The following is a 19,806-nucleotide window of genomic DNA, read 5'->3' as shown; positions in this document are numbered from 1 at the left end:
TTCTCGAGATATAGTTGAATTAGTTACGATGAAACAGACTTGCTAAAATAAATAAGTATCGAATCTCAATAAAATTGATTTATCATGATCAATTATAATTTTTTAATTTACTTTTTTATATATGATTATGAAAATGATCGTATGAGATCGAATTGAGGAATTCCATTTTCTGCTGAGGTGGATTATAAATTTTACTATTTTTTCTGTAAAAAAAGTGGAATCCGCCACCTTAGCGGTCCCACACGATCGACCCTACAATCATTTGTAAGGAGGTAAATCGGGAAACTGCAGTTGGTCACGACACAGAAGGGTATTATCTGGCTTCATCAGGATTTAAATTCTTGCCCTCTTCTATAATTTTGTTACATCATAATCAACTCAGTTATGTCCCGGAATTATGTACCGGTGCATAAATTTTACTACTTTGATCCTTGTTTAGGGTTTTAGTACATTTGGTAGCGGAACCGCCGGTAGCTTTTATTTTGCTTTCACCTTTTAACCCTATTTAAGTAACCGCCACGTCGTAATTAACTGGCCCCTCCTCGCCTCTCCGCACTTATAATTGCGAATGAACTCCCTCTTTCTCTGCCGCGCTCTGCTTTCAAGTTTCCCGAGAAGCTAAAGGAAGGGGCGGAGATCGATGCCGGAAACCTCCATCTCCTGGTGAACCGGCCGAGCACAGACTCATCGGGGACCCTGATCGGCGGCCGGATGGTAGCCTTCGCCCACTCGCTCGCCGGAGGCGGACCGCGATCGCTCGCGTCGGCGAAGCGAGTCGCGGAGCGGCGCCCGGAGCCGGACCACGTGTCGCAGCGGCTGGTGGAGGCGGCGCACCGCGGTGACTCGCGGACCGCCGCGGAGTGCCTCGCCGACCCCGCGGCCGACGTCAACCACTCCGGCGCGGTGTGCCTGCGGACGCGGCGGGTCGCGACGGCGCTCCGCGAGGAGGCCGCCGACGAGATCCGGGTGGAGTACGTGGATCTCCGCACCGACGCCTCCGCCCTCTTCGTCGCCGCCCACGCCGGCGATCTCCCCCTCGTCCGCCGCCTCCTGGTTCGATTTCCTCCCTCAACCCTACTCCCTTCCGTTTTCATACGAAACGTTCCCATTTCGGGCCGGAAACCCTATTTTTCTTCACTGGCAAAATCCCATTCCTCAAACCTCATCGTCTTCCTGCTTCCGTGACCACTTAGCTGGCACCACTGCGCTCCCTGATGGTAGATCAGGATAATTAATTAGGGTTGCTGTCGATCGCATCAACTAGGAACGAAATCCACTCCTGTAGCTGTTGATGGGGATTTGGATCGGACGTCTCGACAAACTGCGCTTCGGATAAGGGGAAGTGGAGTAGCGGCGTGCCGTACGGTCACGTACGCACGCCAGCTGTTCGATCTGGGGACACCTGAAGAGAGAGGTGCTTGTCTTCGAGCGTCGGTGCGCGCAGACACTGGCCTTGTAGCTGATCTCTGCTTCGTCCCCACAAACTTTCAGTAGGAATCGAGTTAGTAACCACCAAAAGATCTGGGGATCATGCCATGGTCGGTTGCATCTTGTCTTGTCTCATGGTTGTTGCCGACCAAATCGATGGGGATCAGCTTTGTTGTTGCTTTACTGCTTGATTTGTTGATTTGGAGTTACTGATCTTGATGGCTGAGTGCAGGAGAAAGGGGCGGACGTGAACCAGAAGCTGTTCGGGGGGCACGCGATTACGGCGGCGGCGAGGGAGGGGCGGGCGGAGGTGGTGGAGGTGCTGCTCAAAGCCGGGGCGTCGCAGCCCGCGTGCGAGGAGGCGGCGATGGAGGCGTGTCTCCACGGGAGGGCGCGACTCGTCGAGCTTCTCATGCGCTCTGATCTCGTGCGGCCTCACGTCGCCGTCCACGCGCTCGTCTCGGCGGCCTCCCGGGGATACGTCGACGTCGTCGACCGCCTCCTCGAGGTCTGGAAATTTCTCTACGAATCAAGGCGAGCTCTCCGTGTTCTGGTTTCTAATTCAATTGTCTGTGCAGTGCGGCGTAGACATCGACGCGACCTCCCGTGTGCTCCTCCGCTCGCTCAAGCCGTCGTTGCACACCAATGTCGACTGCACCGCGCTCTTCGCCGCCGTCGTCAGCCGCCAGGTCGCAGTCGTCGGGCGTCTGCTCCAGGGCGGTGTGCGCAAGGAGGCGAAGGTTAGGCTGGGCGCGTGGTCCTGGGACGCCGCCACCGGCGAAGAGCTCCGCGTGGGGGCCGGGCTCTCGGAGCCCTACGACGCCACGTGGTGCGCCGTCGAGTACTTCGAGTCTACCGGCGCCATCCTCCGACAGCTCCTGCAGCACCACTCCGCCATTGACTTTCCCCACCATGGCCGAACCCTCCTCCATCATGCTGTCCTCTGCGCCAACCCCGGAGCTGTCGACGCCCTGTTGGCCCTCGGCGCCGACCACGAGCTCCCGGTCAAGGCCGGCCGCGACATCGAATTCCGGCCGATCCACCTCGCTGCGCGGCTCGGCTTCGCCTCCGTTCTGCGAGTCCTCGTCGACAAGGCTGGATGCGATCTGAACTCGAGAACTGAATCAGGGGAGACGGCGCTGATGCTCTGCGCGCGCCACCAACACGCCGACTGCCTGCGAATCCTCATATCCTCCGGCGCCGATCTTGGATTGCGGAGCTTCTCTGGAGATTCGGCGATCTCTGCTGCTGCTTCGAGCAACTGGAGCATCGGTTTACGAGACGCCGTCCTCTGTGCCATCTGGTCCGGCGATGTTCCTCGGTCGAGCAATCCTTCCGTCTTCTCGCCAATCGTGTTCGCTGCTCGTCACGGCGATGTTGCAGCCTTGGAGGTACTATCGAGACGCCATGAAATCGACATCGACGAACTAGACGGCGCCGGCGACACCCCTGTAATGATGACGGTCAAAGAAGGCCACGTTGAGGCTTTCCGCCGCTTGGTCTTCGCCGGCGCCGACATGAAGCACCGAAACAAAGAAGGTGAGACTGCGATCGATCTCTTGCGTTCGAAGGAGAATCGCGAACTATTCGAGCAGGTGATGCTCGAATTCATGCTGGAACGAGGTGGAACCGGACACTTCCACGCCCTGCACTTCGCCGCTCGCCGGGGGGACATTGCGGCGGTGCAGCTTCTGACCAGGAGAGGATGCGACGTGAACTCCCTCGACGGCGAGGGCTACACGCCGCTGATGCTGGCCGCGAGGGAAGGACACGGGGCGACATGCGAGGCGCTGATCCTCGCCGGCGCCGAGTGCCACCTCGCGACGCGGCGCGGCGAGACTGCGCTGTCGCTGGCGAGGGCGAACGCGAAGCTGGGGAAGGAGGCGGAGGAGGTGATACTCGACCAGATGGCGCGGGCAGTGGTGGTGGGCGGCGGCCGGGTGAAGAAGCACACCAAGGGCGGGAAAGGGGTGCCGCACGAGAAAGAGCTGAGGATGGTCGCGGCGGCGGGAGTGCTACGGTGGGGCAGCGCGCGCCGGCGGAACGTGGTCTGCGGGGAGGCAGCGGTGGGCGGGAGCGCAGCCTTCCGAAGGAACCGGAAGGCGAAGGGCGACGCCGTCGACGACGAGGCGGGGCTGTTCAGGGTGGTGACGGCGACGGGAAAGAAGAGGGAGGTGCACTTCGTGTGCGAGGGAGGGGAAGAAGAGGCGCAGCTGTGGGTGAGAGGGATCAGACTTGTGACCACAGCAGCGCTGGGGAAGCTTCCAAGCAGTGTAGTAGTCAATTGAGTCCGATGTATACTGTCCGATGTCGCATGCTTCCTTCCATCTGAGAGTCAGGCAGCATCCGGCCTTCATTGAGATCTTAGGAAGGTTTCTGCCTACAGCTGATCCTCCAACATCTGGGTTTGAAGTTGCTGTAGCTTGTAATGAAGGCTATGTATTTATGCTGAATCAACTACTGAACGTCAGTGCTTTCAGAACTCGAACTGGATCCAATTGCTAACAGAAAGCCATGGTATTAGTAGAGTTTGAAATGCTAAAATCAATAATCAACCTGGAATATCCAATTGCTACATGTCCTTACGCTACAAGTGGAACTTTTTCTGGTACCAGCTTTGCCAATAAGTTTAACATTGAAGTGACTTATTCCATCAGGTATCATGCCATATCCCAAGTCCAGCAGGCTTTCAGAATCTCATTCCTGTGCGTACATCACTTGCCCCAGGACAATGCGAAAGGTTAAATCTTGGGATGCAACTTAGATACTGGTAATTTCTTTCTCCTTTGCCTTGCACATATCATCCGCTGTCTTCACAAATCGCTTCGTCATCTCGTCGATCTGTGGATGAGAATAGAACATAAGCTGAGACATCTGCAAGGCCATCACTTTATTTTTATTTTTTGTTACCTCTTTCTCAAGCCTCTTGATATCATCTTTTGGGACTCCTGCTGCTAGTTTCTTTATAGAATCCTGTGCCTGCAACGTATTGATTAAGTCACTAGTTAGTATTGATTAGCAAAAATGATCTTTCAACTGCTAGGGTTCTTCAAATAGGTTCTCTCTATTAATTGTCCAGCACTTTCAGGAGCAGTCGAGGCAACAAGAGTTCTGAGGTTAGTTAGTAGTCTGCAGAGTAACTACGAGCGACAAACAAAATGTATGTGCTTTAGCAGTAGGCGGGTGAATGAGCATTGAATTGGATTAGTTCTCGATCAACAAAATTTGACTCGATCTGATTTTTTAGATCAGGGAAAGGTTGTTCTGAAACTGCATCCTATACCGAGTAGTATACATTGGACCCAATCTGAGTTGGATCAAGTTGAATTGGGTCAGTTATCGATTTTTAGGCCACATCAAAATATAATACTAATGCGAAACAAGAAACGTATTTCATGCAACAAAAAAATTAAATTCTAATACTACAAGCTAAAAAAAAGATTAATAACTAACAATAATAAAAGGTGACTAGCATTTCTAAACATCTCAAAAGCATAGGCTTTGTAATTATAATCAAACAGGACATGTGCCACTACACTTATTTCTCAATAACACCAGCTCACTTGTGTTTAAAATTTAGTATAAACCTTACGCAGCCGGATCATTGCATGAAAGCATAAAGTATATGGGCCTTTATCAATAGAATCATTTGCAATTCAGTATATTATTGCAAGTATAGTTAGAATAGTATGCATGGTTAATTATATTGATATACCTGTCAGTAAACATGATCTCTAATCTGACTGCCTTCAGCTTGACTCATGATTGGCCATGCATGTGGCTTCTCTGGTGCAATAAAGCATTGACCACTTTTTAAAATAATAGTTCTTTGGGTGTTCTTTTTCCAATGGACTTTAATGCTGGGCTTACTTTGATAGAAAGATAGGAGGGAGAGAGGGAAAGTTTTATACAATGGCACATTGAGTATTATTGATCACCCATGTATATTATTTGTATTACTTTCCCTCTCCCTGCCCCTTTTCCCCTCGCATCAGTTTAGTAAACCCAAGATGGGAGGGGAAAGGAGAGGACATGGGTGGGGAAAAGGATCAAAAAATTGCCTATGAACATGAATGATTCATACACATTCTTATGTGGCATAATTATAATAACTGGTAGAGCTCCACTGTCAATTTAGCAAACTATTGATTTATCAAATGTTAAACACATCGCCTAGCAAGCTTTAGGTACTAAACCAATGACAACAAAATTAGTTTACTGACAAGGAGTAAGTATTGATATAGAGATTAGAATAATTTAACTTGCAGATCAACACCAAGCAATTATTATTCAGTCGTAATGAATAAGATAGTGATTATAGACTATAATCATGTATTCCTTTCAAATAAGGGACATAATATTGTGTTTCTGAACTCTTAATAACTAACTAGACCATAGACTTCAATCAAAATACTACACCAGCTCAAAATGTCAAATTCATGATGATCACAGAAGCGACATGGCATGAATGTACCTTTTGACGAGCTCTTCTGACACTCTGTTTGACATCTTCTGAAGATTTTGCAACCACCTTACAGAGTGCCTGAGAAAACAAACACAATTAGGCTACATTATGCAAGCAAATACAGTTTAGATGCGAGAAAAAAGCATTTAAAGTGACTTACCTGAATGTTCTCCTTTGTGAGACTAAACACCATTGTCCATATCAAAATCACCAAAAGAAGCAAGTCAAGGTTTGCATTAACTCCTTTAGGTGAGTACCACTAGTGAAACTATCGAAAGGTTAGTAACTTACGGAGGAATAACTGCAAGTAATCGCTGACCATCGGGTGTTGGATTTAAACCTAAAGGAGATGAGATTATTGCACTCTCTACTGCTTTCAAAGTCTGCATCACAAGAGGTTTTCAACAAAAATAAAAAACACGGCATGTAAAATTCACGTGTCTATATGCAATGAGGATTTTTCCTGGAAGAATTGCTCAACATACATTTTTATCCTGGCATATTATGAGAAGTAATGAACTATGTCCTCTAGTTCTAGAAAAATAAGTGAATTCTGCAAGATTTGGCATCGAGAAAGCAACTTAGCATTTCATTAACTAGCTAAAAAGCTCAGCAATAAATTGGAAATGTTTGATTTTTAACTAGCTGAAAAATGTGGGATTTCCCAAAAGAACTTACTCATTTACTTTAGGTTATAAGTGGATGAAGATTTATATCTTCTGGAAAAGATTATGATTCTGTAACTGAAACTGTATGATCGTGGGAGAATAGCTTGGGTACTTGATTATATAAAAATGATTTTGAACATCATAAACCATGCTATATTACATCATTACTATCAGCACCACTAGATGAATGTGAACAATCATCTTTATAACAATAATATGGAATATTTATAATGATAATATTGAATATTTGATAATCTATCAGTTGAGGTTTTCTCCAATGGTGATGATAAAAAGATGTCAAGGCCTACTCATTCATGTTCCATTTACCCATTCCTAAGCCAAGTAGATCATCATTTTTGCTCCACTAAAAACCAGGTGCCAGATCACAAAATTGGCAAATTAACAATTAGATACAATAGTCCAAGGAACACTTCTAAATAAAACCAAATTCAAACGGTTATACGTCTCAAAATTAATTTATCATAGATATATCTTTTGTTAAATTGATAGTGTTTGAATGTTATAATATTATGAATATGGATAAATTAAAGATAGCACAACCATCATTTATAATATGGAAAGATGATCAGCCAAACAACATTAAATAAGTGAAGGGGGGAAAAGAGTACTGCACTCACAAGTAGCATTGTTAATCAGTGATGAATATGCAGTTGTTAATATTCAAACAAAATTTTAAGTGCACAATCAGATCTGATCAAGTGGATACAAATACAGCAAGATCTTGGTAAAATAAGTAGCGCATATCTATGCATCCTCTAAATTTTACATTATTCATATATTTATCAAACTTGAATTAGAAAACAAATGTAGACATCAATATATTTGCTATACTAAATTCTTATTCAAACAAACAGGAAAAAATAAAATAATTGTTTTTAAGTAAATCGCATTAACAAGACCAACTAAACATGTGAAATGAGATAATTAATCAAGTCCGAAGTGCGATGAATACTTTCAAGATTAATCAAAACCATAATTTAATCTGTGGACACAGGGTTAGACATGATCAAGTTTACACTTCTTAGGCTGCAAACACAAATTGTTCTGAACATTCAGGTCTTGAGCTTGATTTATATTCTTAGCTTTTTCATCAACTTTAATCTACTCTGCATGCTAAATTTTTTATTGTGCAGGTCCTCGTTTAAAATGCTTTTTGGGGGTCAAAGTTTAAAACACTTAGGATACCCTCCAATTAAAATTAGGAATTGTCTAGGCTATAGAACATCAAGTGCAATTTGCTTAGCATATGCCAAAATTCTGTTAAAGCCCAATGGTAACCAAGTTCCTATAGATTAAATTCTATCTAGTGCTTCTATACCTTGATAGATAGCAAAAGAAAAAGAATGATTGAACTCTAATCCCATAACAGTGCCCAAGAGATGCATAATAAAAAGAAGAAAAAAAAAAGCTTCCTTCCACAATTGTATAATGAAACATAAGAAAATATCCATGAAAAAAAAAGAGATCTTTTAAGCCAAATCTTAAGGTTTAAGAATTAGAAATTTACATCGGGATCATAAGGTGTCACTGAGAGTGTCTTTGTATCTATGACAGAGACAACAGAAACATGATTAAGAGGAATTTTCCCACCTCCTGTCTCTACCAAAATATGATCAAGCATTCCTGCAATGAGAAAAAAATATCCAGTTGTAGTGAGAAAAAAAGAAAATATCAAAATTGCTACAGGAAATAGCAAAATAAGACATACCTGCAGATGCTCTTCCAGTCCTAAGTTTACTCAACTCACGTGACAAAGCGACAATAGCAGCCTCCATTTGTGACTGAGTGGTTGACTTTAATGTAGGGCCAAAATTATGGTCAACTTGATTTTTCTCATCATCAGTTTCATCCTCTAAAATATTGTAGTGGAGAAATAATCAAATTAGGGAAGTATGAAAAAGAAAAAAAAAGATTAGTTAAATTGTTACAAATTTCATTGCCAATCAATGATACACAGATTTCACCTATTTTCAATGTGTCTTCTTCATGATCAAGTTCAACTTTAAAACAGAAGCAAGTAGTGAATATAGCAAGTAAAAATGATTTGTAATAGGGAGTTACGGATATCAAATTCTATTTTCTCCATTAAATGATGCACTAAACAGCAGATAATTGAAGTCAAGGAATATACGAAATCAAGCTGACAACATATCATATGATGGCCTAAATTACAAAAATTCTCCTTCACTGTACTTGATGAATGAATTGTGTCGGCAAGTATGCAAAAGTGTTATTCAAGCAAATGAATGTGGCCTTACCTTATAAAGTATTAAACCATAACTAGGTTCCAATAAAGGAAGAGAGAGACTAAATAAGAATTGGTTAGCAACAATATATGAGGATATAGTAGGAGATCGAGCCTGATGGCGTAGGAGGATCGACCCCACTTAATGGAATAAAGAATTAGTTGTTGTTATTGTTGTTGTTGTAGGTTCCAATGCCTTATGCTTTGGGGAAAATCATATCCAATAACCAACCATAAGTTTGCACCCTACCCTATTAATTTACATTATGTACCGCCCATGGAACGCTTGCACTTGCCTAATAGCTAAAACTTCTAGCATAATAAACTCAGTTTTCTTAATATGTTATTGACCTAAGAGAGCAAGTCATCACTATTATTCTTGACTAATACCATTTGGTTTGTTGTAGCAGGCCTATTTAGCTTATTTGTGCATAGTTGGTTGATGATTGGCTTGCATTATCTTTTCTTGGTGTCCATATATCAAATCTAGTTTCCAAATCAAATTTGCATTCATCGGGATCTCAAATACACTTTCTCTTACCTCCACTCCCACATTGATCCCTCTAGTCAAGGTCTTGCCACCAGCCAAGTTTCTATGTTCAGTCATGAGGCAGGAAGTATCTGACCCTAGTTTTTCATTCTCATATTTAGATAGGCTTAATTTGTTAGCATGGTCGAATCTGTATCTGGCAGCCAAAGTTTTTGATATAACTAGGATGAGTCATCTACGAACATTATTTGGATTTTTTTTAAAAAAAAATTCTCTTATTTCATAGTAGCTTTGCAACCATAACTTCAAATAACATGACATGCATATCCAACTCCATCGTAATCTGGCAAATATCAGCTCATCCTCTGCTAAAGTTTCTAGCATATATCGGAACGAAAAGCTTCTCAATCCAATATCATTTAGCTAGTGTCTATTGACAGAGGCAATTGCGTGTTTCTTCACTATTTACCCAATCAAAAGCAAACTACTATCAAACCAAAAAGTTTTGACTACATGAACCGAGGAAGACAGAAGAAGAAAAACAGAAGCAAACCAACGGAAAGAAGCAGAAAGGCCAGCAACTCACTCGATTTCCTTCCTTTAGCAAAACCCCGACGATTCCCCATTAAACAATCGATATCCGCACGGCACAATCCGCCACGGGAGCCGCAATGGGACGCCGCGTTCAATGCGGGATCGCCCTGGGAAAGATAGGAGAAGGGCGATATGGTGCTGATTCTGCGAGGATGCCGGAGGAAGAGGGTCCTCAGCTGGAGAGCCCGCCGGAGACAAATCGCCATGGTTAGGGTTTTGGGTGTCTCTGGGCTCTTCGCTCTCGCCGGCGTGGAGAAGTGAGGGCAGCAGCAAAGGGCTTTTATAGGCGCTCGACTGAGCGCAGAGCAAAGGTTTCAATGTGCCCTTCGAAGACTGATTTATTTACGAAAGTACCACTCATTTTGACCTATCCGCAAGTGCGACGCGTAGGACAATTTTTCTTGTATAATTAAATTTAATTAAATTAATTATTTAAATTTAAGAAATATATAAATTTCAAGAATAAGATAAATATTTAACTAATGTACAAGAACAATACTCGTTGAGTTCAATAAAAACTTGAGCTCGAACTCCATAAAATTTTTAATAAATAAATTTAAACATAAATAAACTTAGCTCATTTAAGATTCATTTAATACCAATGTATTTGAACGAAAAGTTACTCGTATTTTTAAATTTATCTGATTGATGAACTAAGAGGAAGACCATCTATCTTTAAAACTAATCGAGTCCAAAAAAAAAATGATAATCCCAGTAGCCACATCTCTGGGGTGGCCGGCCCGGTCCCACGGAAGTTTTCCACCGATCATCAGGATAAATCGATAAATCATAAAACCAATCCAGATGCCAAAATCCTTTGATTGTGTTCCCCATTTGAAGAAAAATTCCTAAAATACGCCGTAGCTGGGAATCGAACCGTACTTCCAAATTTACAATCCGGATGTCCTACCGTTGCACCATTGCCCCGGGGAAACTAATCGAGTCCAAATCCATATATGCATGGATTATCAAAAATAATAATAATAATTTGTTCTAATCAACAAAGCTCTTTTGATAGATTCATTGTACCCTAAAAGATGCAAAAATGGCCATGACCAGCAGAAAAAATGGATGGAAAAAAAAAATTCTGAAAGTAAGATATTACAAAGTGGGGAAAAGCATAAGAATTTTATTCAACAATATTACAACACCTTGGATAAGATTCAAAGGCCATAGAGAAGCACACTACTAACAAAATTTACAAGGGGAAAAAAAATCACAAGTGCATCCCTCAAGAACAAAGAGAAAGAACTAAAGAAACCAGCACCAACATCCGCATCACCAGGCTTGAAGGAAAAAATGGCAGCAGTCACCATTTTCGACATTATCTTTACAAGATTGGAGGAAATATGGCACTGCTCTGAAATATACAATCATGTCTTCCCAGAAAAGAATACTGAACTTGGTACTAGTATTGTAGTGAAGAGAGAATCAGATCAGGCAATATTGAATTCGCGCGCGAGGAATTCCTTACATTACCGTGCAGTTGCACTTGGACTCCAGCTTTGGGGGTTTTGCATTGTCATTTGTCTCTGAGACTTTATTATCACACAATGTGGGTATCTCAACAGACGATAGCTTATCGGCCACTTCTGGCTTTCTCCGTTTGAATTTTTGTGGGCTCCGCATATGTCGAATGGATTTTCGGAAATCCTCATGACTGGGAACACTATTTGCTAGGAATGCCATTGGGGAAGATTTACTAACAGGGAATTCCTTGTCCACTGCAATAGTTGCAGCTTTGTAGGCCGTATCATGGACAATAGAACTGCAGAAGAGAATGGTATCCGTGGCTTCTTCCAGTGTAAAACACCTTTGCATTTGTTTTCTCGGAGATTCAGCAGTCACAACTGGTTCTCCTGCAAGTTCCAATAATGAAAGGTCGATGATCCAACAAATTCATATCATGAAAAACATACTCAGAAATGCAGGAAATTATAAATAATTGTTTATGAAAGCATGTGATCAACAAGCATTTGGAAGCACATCTTGGACCTAAGTCCAAATATGAAAATATTATCCTCTCAGAAGAAAGAAATCCAAATGATTAAAGGTCCCAATAACCGCCTGACAATTAAAACCATTCATTTGGACACCAAAAACTCAAAGCTCACATAAAATAGAAGAATCTGAGTTTTACTTTATAGAATTCAGCTCAAACACATTCCAAACTGTAGACTGGTTTCTTGACTTACTATCACAGTGACCATGTGTCTCAAGTCACAGCTTACATGAGAAGTCAGATAAAATAAATGAAAGCAAGCAAAAAAATGTAAAATGTCTTAACAAACCCATATCTGTTAGCAAATTGTTGCATATTCAAAACATATGTAATTTAACACTAAAATATACATACAGATGCAGTGATCAAGCATGGAGTGGGTGAATGTTCAACAATAGACCAACAAAATTTATGAGAATACACTATAATAGTAACCACGTAAAGAGAGGATAGAAGTTAAATTTTTATGCTGGAGAACATGTTCATAAAAGTTGATTATCGTCATTAAATGTCAAATAATAGATTAATAAGTTTGCAACATACCAACTGTTTGGTCCTGAGATTCCAATTCAGATAGCAACACATCCTTGTCCACTGTTTTTGAAATGCAATCTTCTTGGAAACCCTCCAAACAACTTGTAACTGCAGCAGGTGTACAATCAACTTGTGGATCCGGGCAGCTTACCATTTCACTTTTCTGATCTAAGATTATAAGAGGTGAGCTAGTTGTTGCAATGTCTTCAATTAAAGATGCTTCTTGGTTAGCAAGCCTCTCAATCTCTTCATTGCTCCTTTCACTGTTATTAAAACAAACTTCATCCAAGTTTCCAAAAGAAACAGAGTTTTTACCTGGATTACTTGCTATATGAGTATCCTGTTGAAGACTATTTTCTTCACCCAATTTTAGTAAAATGTCACTCGATGCCAAAGATGAACTAGTGTGGGAAGATACATCTGTGCCTATAGCAGATTGCTTTGTAGATATATCCTTTGAAGTACTCAAATCTGACTTCCCACAAAGACTGTCAAGTTTTTGAACATCGGAAATTTTGTTTTCCACTTCATTGTCAAGATCTAATGTAATGAGGGAAGAAACTTTTTCCATTTGAATTCGAGGATAAACTTGTTTATCAATGACAGTAAATTTTTCTGAATCAGAATGGACACTGATGTGGCATGCACAGCTCGCATTGTCAATATCATCCTTCCGATAGCTTAACTGGTGCAGAAGGTTCCTGTATGTTTGTCCAGATGGCCCCAGATCAATAGAGGAAGAAGCAGAAGAACTGTCCCTCCCAAGGCTGCACTTCATGGCATTGAAATCAGTTCCTCCATAAAAAGACTCCGGAAAAAGAATGTTTGTGGCAGAAACACTTTTTCCTCGCACAAGTGGCCATTTTCTGCTGCTTGACTTGTTCACTAGGAGCACTGCAATGCCTGCGCCCTCAGGGTTGTCGACCTTGTCACTTAGATGATGGGGAGTCGATTGTGATCGAGGAGATTCACATTTACCACAGGATTCTGGATCATGTTTAGAAGGATTCTCCATATATTTGTCAGTTCTCAAGTATGATCCACTGTCAGTAGAGAAATCAGCTTCTACTTTTTCAGTAAACCGGCCTTGCCGGTTGGGCATTAAATGATCTTTACTCTCATGCAGTAAAGACAATGTCATTTCCCTTTGTGTTCCATGACCCAGTTTGTCATCAGACGCATCCTGGGTTGTAACTTGCATGGTTCCAGAACCTTTCAAGGCCATCAACCCATATATTGCATCACATTCTTGGCATGTGTCCAAAATCATATCCTTGACTATGAAGTTTTTTCCACAGTTCAAGCAAATACTTAAGTTTTCAACAGAAACACTTTCCTGAGTTGGAACATTATTCCTTGGTTCCTTGGAATTTGCCAAACAATACGATACTGAACATTCTTGACAGACATTCTTGTCCATTTCCAAGGCATCAAAATATTTTCCACACATTGAGCATCTAGTCATATTTTCAGAAGCATAATTCCCAGAAACCTCAACAACAAATGAAGAACCTTGGGAAGCTACACTATCTACTGTGACACTGCCACTGATTGCCGATTTGTCCAACTTGGTTTCAACTTCGTTGAACATACTCGTGTCAATGATTTCAATACTATTTCCACATTTCACAACAGAAGTGTCATGGCAAGTAGCTTCTCTAACCTCACTTAATTTATCTACTACATCCTCTTGCAACCCGGTGGCCTTGGTCCTATCCCACTCGCCAGCTAGATCACTTTGATCATGATCACTAGCCTGTAAATCAACAGCCACACTAGTACCAAGTTCAGAGCTTGCATTGCTGCTGGTTGTAAGTGAAGAATTCCTGGAGAACATATGCCGATGTACACTGCTTGGCTTTCCAGAGTAAAATGTGGTGGCAGGAACACTTGATAACAATGGCCTGAACATATTTTGAGGTGCTTTATGGTGATCCTACAGAGGTTTAGTGTAAATAGAGACTTGTGTGAGTTCAAAATGAGCACAACTCTAGACTGTTCAATAAATAGAAAAAAAATCAGAGAAATGAACATAGAATAAGTAGAATAATCGCTAAGATTTCTAACAAGTCACAAGTCTCAACAATATAGGATCAACTATATGGATCTTATTCCAACTATAATCGCTATGTTAGGGAAAATATTTGGCTAGTAATATTCAGAGTAACTTTAAGGTCAACTAAAGGAATTTCATCACTTCACTGAACTCTATGCTAGAGCATATATATATATATATATATATATATATATATATATTGCTATAAATATTCAAATTTATTTTAAGTTAAAATTAAGTTTAGCAGATTTTTCTTGGGTCTCTCTCTACCCCTGCTATTGTCAATTCAATTTGTCTGACTATAAAATATATTGATCCGTTCAAACATGTTCATCCTAACTTATACCATCTTAATTCATTTTCTGTCATTTATTGTATATTAAAGTTACACCTAGTTGCTCTACAGCACTTTATTATCATTTTTTAAGCCCAACTCTTTTTTGGGGGGAAGACCAAGTGGGATTGGCTGAATTTGAAATTTTACTCTTTACTCATTTTGACTGCATGTAAAAAAAATGATATTGACATTTTCAGAAAATTTTCCTCTTAAACTAAGGGGCATATGCTCATCGCATAAGACTACATAAGTTTCTCTACATTTCAACCATCCACCTTTTATACTGAGCAAGCATCTTATACTGAACTAGAAAATCAAATAACATATTTTTATATAAACTACTGAAGGTATTTAGTCATACTTCTTTATCCATAATATGTTAACTAGCTAGAGATATGGTATGTAGACTGATATCATACAGTTGGTATAACATTCCTTCTATCTCAGCCTGTATCAATTGAAACAAAGAAAATACTGTTAAAAAATGGCAACAAAAGGAAATGCATCAAGGCAAAGTTTAAAATTCTTTATGTTTTTTCAGTCAACATTGATGGAACTTAACATTTTTCCCATCAACCAAAACTGAAATTTCGACAGACATGAGGAGATAGAGATACTGTTAGTGAAGATTGGCTATCATTAAGCAAGCATCTTCATATGCCAAATAATATAGGCGCACTCCACATTACAAAGATTAATAAAGGTGCAACATGATTCCCTATTTCTAACCCACACTATGCTGGCTGTGAAGCTTCAGAATTTAAACACTTTCTTAAATATAGTAACAATGGATATGCATAAAAGAGTCTATCCAAAACCAAAAGAAAAATCCATAATAAGATATGAAAAATTAATGACATGCAATTTGTTGTGCACCACATAATTTGTAGCTATAAAAATAAAAAAGCAGAAAATTAACTCATAGCTAGCAGCTCAACATGAATTGACTATATTTTTGTGGTTAAAAGATAAGGACTAAGAATAATTAAAGCACATGTCTAGTCTAACATAAGGCTTACTATTATTTTTCACATCTCCCTTCTTTTCTAGTATTAGATTTATCAATTCAAGCAACATTAATGGTTCATATGTTGGTTTATCAGCAAAAATAGATCAATTTTTACAAGACAATAAGAACACCATAGATACCAAAAACAGGATAATTTTACCATAGAAGCAGCAGTTTTACAATAAATCAAGCAAAAAAGTCATTTTGATAAAAATCTAGGGTGAAGGATTAAAATACATTCAAGAATATGTGTGCAAATAAAAGAGCAGTCATGACTGATAAACATATGGCATTTTACCATTTGTCTAATAGCCAGATCAGAGGATTTCTTTGGTGCAGAACTTGAAGAGGGGGACCTTGAAGGTTTCTTGGAGAATCCAATAGCTCTAGTGTGTGCAAAATCTTTTTCTTTCGTGGCAAATACATTAGAAGAAACTCCTACCAAAGAATGTGATTCGGTATCATCTTCATTGGAAGATGTTGCAGATTGCTTGCTAATAGAGCTAAATTGGTCTCCGCTATTGCGTGATGAGGTTACACTTTTAGAAGAAGTTGGTGATATTGAGTGCCTTCGATTATTTGATGTAGACCACCTTCTATTTCCAGATATTGGAGACAAACCATGCGAGTGTGTTGCTGACAGATCTGCCAGAGAAGTTCGGAGGTTATGTGGTGCATCTGTGGCAAGACCAGGAAGGTCTGTTTGCCATCTTCGCAATTTTGGTGAGACAGAATTTCCTCGATTAACAGTTACAGGAGATGTCCACCTTTTACCCGTGAATGAATCCGTGCTCATCCTCCGTGATGTTGGAGTCAAAGACCTTTGAGCATGTAGTGAAGGTCTTGTTGGAGGTGTAGAAGATCTCCACGAGGGCGTTGCAGGTTGTCGAACTGGAGATGGGCTTGAGCAAGTAACTGAAGTAGGCCTGCTTCTCGAATGAGAGATACTATAGCTAGATCGAGGAGATGAACTTAATCGATGTGGACTCTCACTGCTTCTATTTGGCCTCGAGAGTCTTTTCAGACTGTTACAACAAGAGAAATTAAAAATCCAAGCAAAATAGGAAGACTATGATTAAAAAAAAACTAGGTCCATACATAATATGTTGTCACAAAAGGAAATTATACCATGGTTGTTTTGGAAATTGAGATAGATTGACTTCTTGTTCTGCCTCTAGACGAATTCATAGGTTGTGACACATCCACATCCTCATCCAGTGAAGGAAAAAGAGGAGTTTCAGGAGGAGTCAAGAGCCTGCATTGAGAGCAATTAACCAGTAGCACTACACAGATAAACTGCAAAGAGAATGTAGTAGGGCCATTTATCTCATTGCCGAGATCAGGTTTAGACTAAATCAAAAGGCAACAAGTTCATTCATAAAGGCTAAAAAGCCAACAATTACTTCAGATTACACATGTCACACTCAGGACAAACATAGCAATAGTCCATTCCACATTCAAAACACTTAAGGGCCTCTTTGCAACATGTCATAATGCCAATAAACAATGCTGCTTATAAGAGGAACTTACCAATCATAGTCATTTTTGTCACCATCTGCATTGAGTAGATCATTGCTCTCTGTTGGAATTGGTATGGTTATCCCAAGATTGATATTCGAAAAATATCTCAATTTTGCTGATCATATGCAAAGAAGCAGCTGACAAATCAGCATGAGAAAACAAACTACAATGCTAAAGAAACAATTCTATGATCAAGAAATCATAGGTAGAGTAAGGACATACATATTGATTCATCAAAATCATCAGAGGAGTGCAGTAAGGAATTGTCTCTTTCACAGTTCTGCACCTCATTAAACAGGAGTAGATCATCATCCTTGGCCTTGAGAGGATATCTAGCCCCCAAACTGTGACCGCCCCTCTTATGGGCACTTTCCACTTTAATCTCCCTTGCAGGGGAGCGCCTCGGCGATGGTGAAGAAGGCATCTTTCAGTCTTCTAGCCCCCTTTTTGCTGACAAAATAACTTCTAGTTCCTCACACATAAATATTCATTAATAGATGCCAAAACAAATCAATGGCACAGAACCTCCCATCCAGAATGAGTTAGTCTCCAGCATTTCAGCAGCCTGCAGACCAAACTTGCAGTTAATAACGTTCGAAAACAGCACTAAAGAAACAAACTATGTTTTGATGCAAAGGACCAATTCTAAAACTCCAAATGTTCGGCTGTTTTATCAACTGTTGTGGACTGTTTAACGCATAGCGCCAACTCATAATAAACACATGTTGTGTTCGTATGGTTAAGAAGAAAGGTAGAAATGATTTTTTTTTTTCTGTCGACAAACCCTTTGTCAAATTTCGCGCGGAGCTGACCTTCTACGGCAAAATTCAAGCTTCCGCCGGAATTTTCCAACGCCGGGGCAAAACAAGCCAAAGCATTAGGGAAAAAACAAGAAACCAAGATACCTTTCCTAAACTGCACATAGAAAACCCATTCGATAAACAGAATTCCAACGCACCAAATCCGGCGAGTTATCATTCCTTCCCCTCCCCTGGCAGCTCCCCACTCAACCACGAGGCTACGCGACCAAACCAGTCCGTTTCCCCGTCGCCGCCTCCGTCCTGGACGGATTCTGAGCACGAAGGAACCGCATTGAGCGACTGAAGCCGGGATCCAGCAGTGGATCCATGGAAAAGCACAGCCCCCGAATTTCTCACGCTTCGAAGGGTTGAGAGCCGACAATTGCAAAGATTTGGACTGGACTGCGAAGCGAAGAGGACTGGAGGAACGGAAAAGAAGCAAGGCAGCACGCCGATCTCGTTAGGGTTTGTCTTTCTTCTTCGATCTTTCTTTTTCAGCTTTTTTTTATTTCTTTCCGCCACTGTTTCTTTTTCCCTCTGAACAACTCTCTCTCTCTCTCTCTCTTCTCCTTTACAGTTACTATTACTACATCACCTCGCTTCGATCGTTCGTGACGGAGCAGACGGTAATTTTATATTTAAAAAAACTATTTTATATTTTGCATTAATTTATAATTTAATTTTTAAAATATACTTCTTGCGCTTTACCGTTAATTTTTTTTATTCAAAGCACGTGATATTATTTTATATAAAATAACTCGAAATAGTTGTGTGGATAAAAATATATGGTGAAACTTTGGTTTGCTGTAGTCGTAATTGTTACGTGAATATTGAAAATAAAAATATTTTTTTAAATATATAACAGATCAGTCCTTTTGCTGCGTGCCTGTTTTTGCGTGCCCAGAAACATCCTTTTATAATTCATATAATTTAGGACTTCATTTTACCGTTCAAATTTGAGACAAATTTACAGTACTCCGGCCCCGACCCTCCGCCGTTCCGCCGCCGTCGCCGCGCCATCCGGCCACCATCGACCGTCGACTCGAGCGCAATCGACACGCCACTCGTCGGCGTGTTGGCCGACGTCGGATTTTTTTAATAGTGATCGGAATCTAATGACCGTTTCCGGCCGCAATAGTCGAATGGTATTCCGATCACTATCTGATCGGAATCCGACGTCGGTTCGATTCCCAACTGTGTGACGCGTCGATTTGCTCGAAAAACATTGGCCAAATGGCACGGTGACGACAGCGGCATCTGGGGGGGTCGTTGTTGTGCACGATTCGCGTATTTACCCTATCGCGCAGCATATATAACATTTCTGTATAACATATATTCTTTTTATTTTTTAAAGAAACATTCTTTTATAATTCATATAATTTAGGACTTATTTTAATTTTTACCAAAGATATTTAGGACAAATTTGATCCGGTACTTTTATCAAAAGTCTGGCCTTTAATTTTTTTAATTAATTTTTAAATTGATGTAATATAATGTATTTTATTTTTTAAACTTTTATGGAAAGAAATCATAACTTTTTATCAATGGGTGAGGTTGATTTATCTTGTTGTTGTGAATGTAAAAAAATTATAATTATAATTATTGAGAAAATTTTTAAAAGATAAATTTAAGATGA

General features: G+C 40.8%; 3 protein-coding genes across 4 annotated transcripts; 1 reads left to right on the top strand and 2 right to left on the bottom strand.

Moving 5' to 3' along the window:
- The first annotated feature begins 486 nt into the window (after positions 1-486).
- LOC141845096 (uncharacterized) lies at positions 487-4,001 on the top strand. 2 transcript variants are annotated; one of them, XM_074733139.1, is made up of 3 exons: positions 487-1,053; positions 1,661-1,936; positions 2,007-4,001. In XM_074733139.1, the coding sequence occupies exons 1-3, from the start codon at positions 712-714 to the stop codon at positions 3,714-3,716; spliced, it is 2,328 nt and encodes a 775-aa protein (XP_074589240.1). In that variant the 5' UTR covers positions 487-711; the 3' UTR covers positions 3,717-4,001. The 2 variants fall into 2 exon arrangements, with proteins under 2 accessions (XP_074589240.1, XP_074589241.1); XM_074733140.1 differs by having other exon boundaries at positions 963-1,565.
- Positions 4,002-4,135: 134 nt separating this feature from the next.
- Positions 4,136-10,146, bottom strand: LOC141845099 (uncharacterized). Its single transcript, XM_074733144.1, has 8 exons — positions 9,904-10,146; positions 8,291-8,434; positions 8,090-8,205; positions 6,185-6,276; positions 6,054-6,075; positions 5,903-5,971; positions 4,339-4,407; positions 4,136-4,269 (listed from the first exon to the last, which is right to left on the bottom strand). Exons 1-8 carry the CDS (start codon positions 10,115-10,117, stop codon positions 4,189-4,191), a joined length of 807 nt encoding a protein of 268 aa, XP_074589245.1. The 5' UTR covers positions 10,118-10,146; the 3' UTR covers positions 4,136-4,188.
- Positions 10,147-11,018: 872 nt separating this feature from the next.
- LOC141845588 (uncharacterized) lies at positions 11,019-18,661 on the bottom strand. Its single transcript, XM_074733650.1, is given in 8 exon segments — positions 11,019-11,770; positions 12,457-14,383; positions 16,148-16,861; positions 16,863-16,874; positions 16,978-17,104; positions 17,380-17,485; positions 17,593-17,935; positions 18,276-18,661. Coding segments are annotated over 7 exon segments (3,477 nt in total). The 5' UTR covers positions 17,795-17,935; positions 18,276-18,661; the 3' UTR covers positions 11,019-11,381.
- Positions 18,662-19,806: the final 1,145 nt, after the last annotated feature.

Source organism: Curcuma longa, chromosome 14 (genome assembly GCF_044706935.1).
Source record: "Curcuma longa cultivar G26 ecotype Majalengka, Jawa Barat chromosome 14, ITB_CL_G26_1.1, whole genome shotgun sequence".
In the NCBI taxonomy this organism is placed as follows: Eukaryota; Viridiplantae; Streptophyta; class Magnoliopsida; order Zingiberales; family Zingiberaceae; genus Curcuma; species Curcuma longa.
This window is presented reverse-complemented; position numbering and strand designations above follow the sequence as displayed.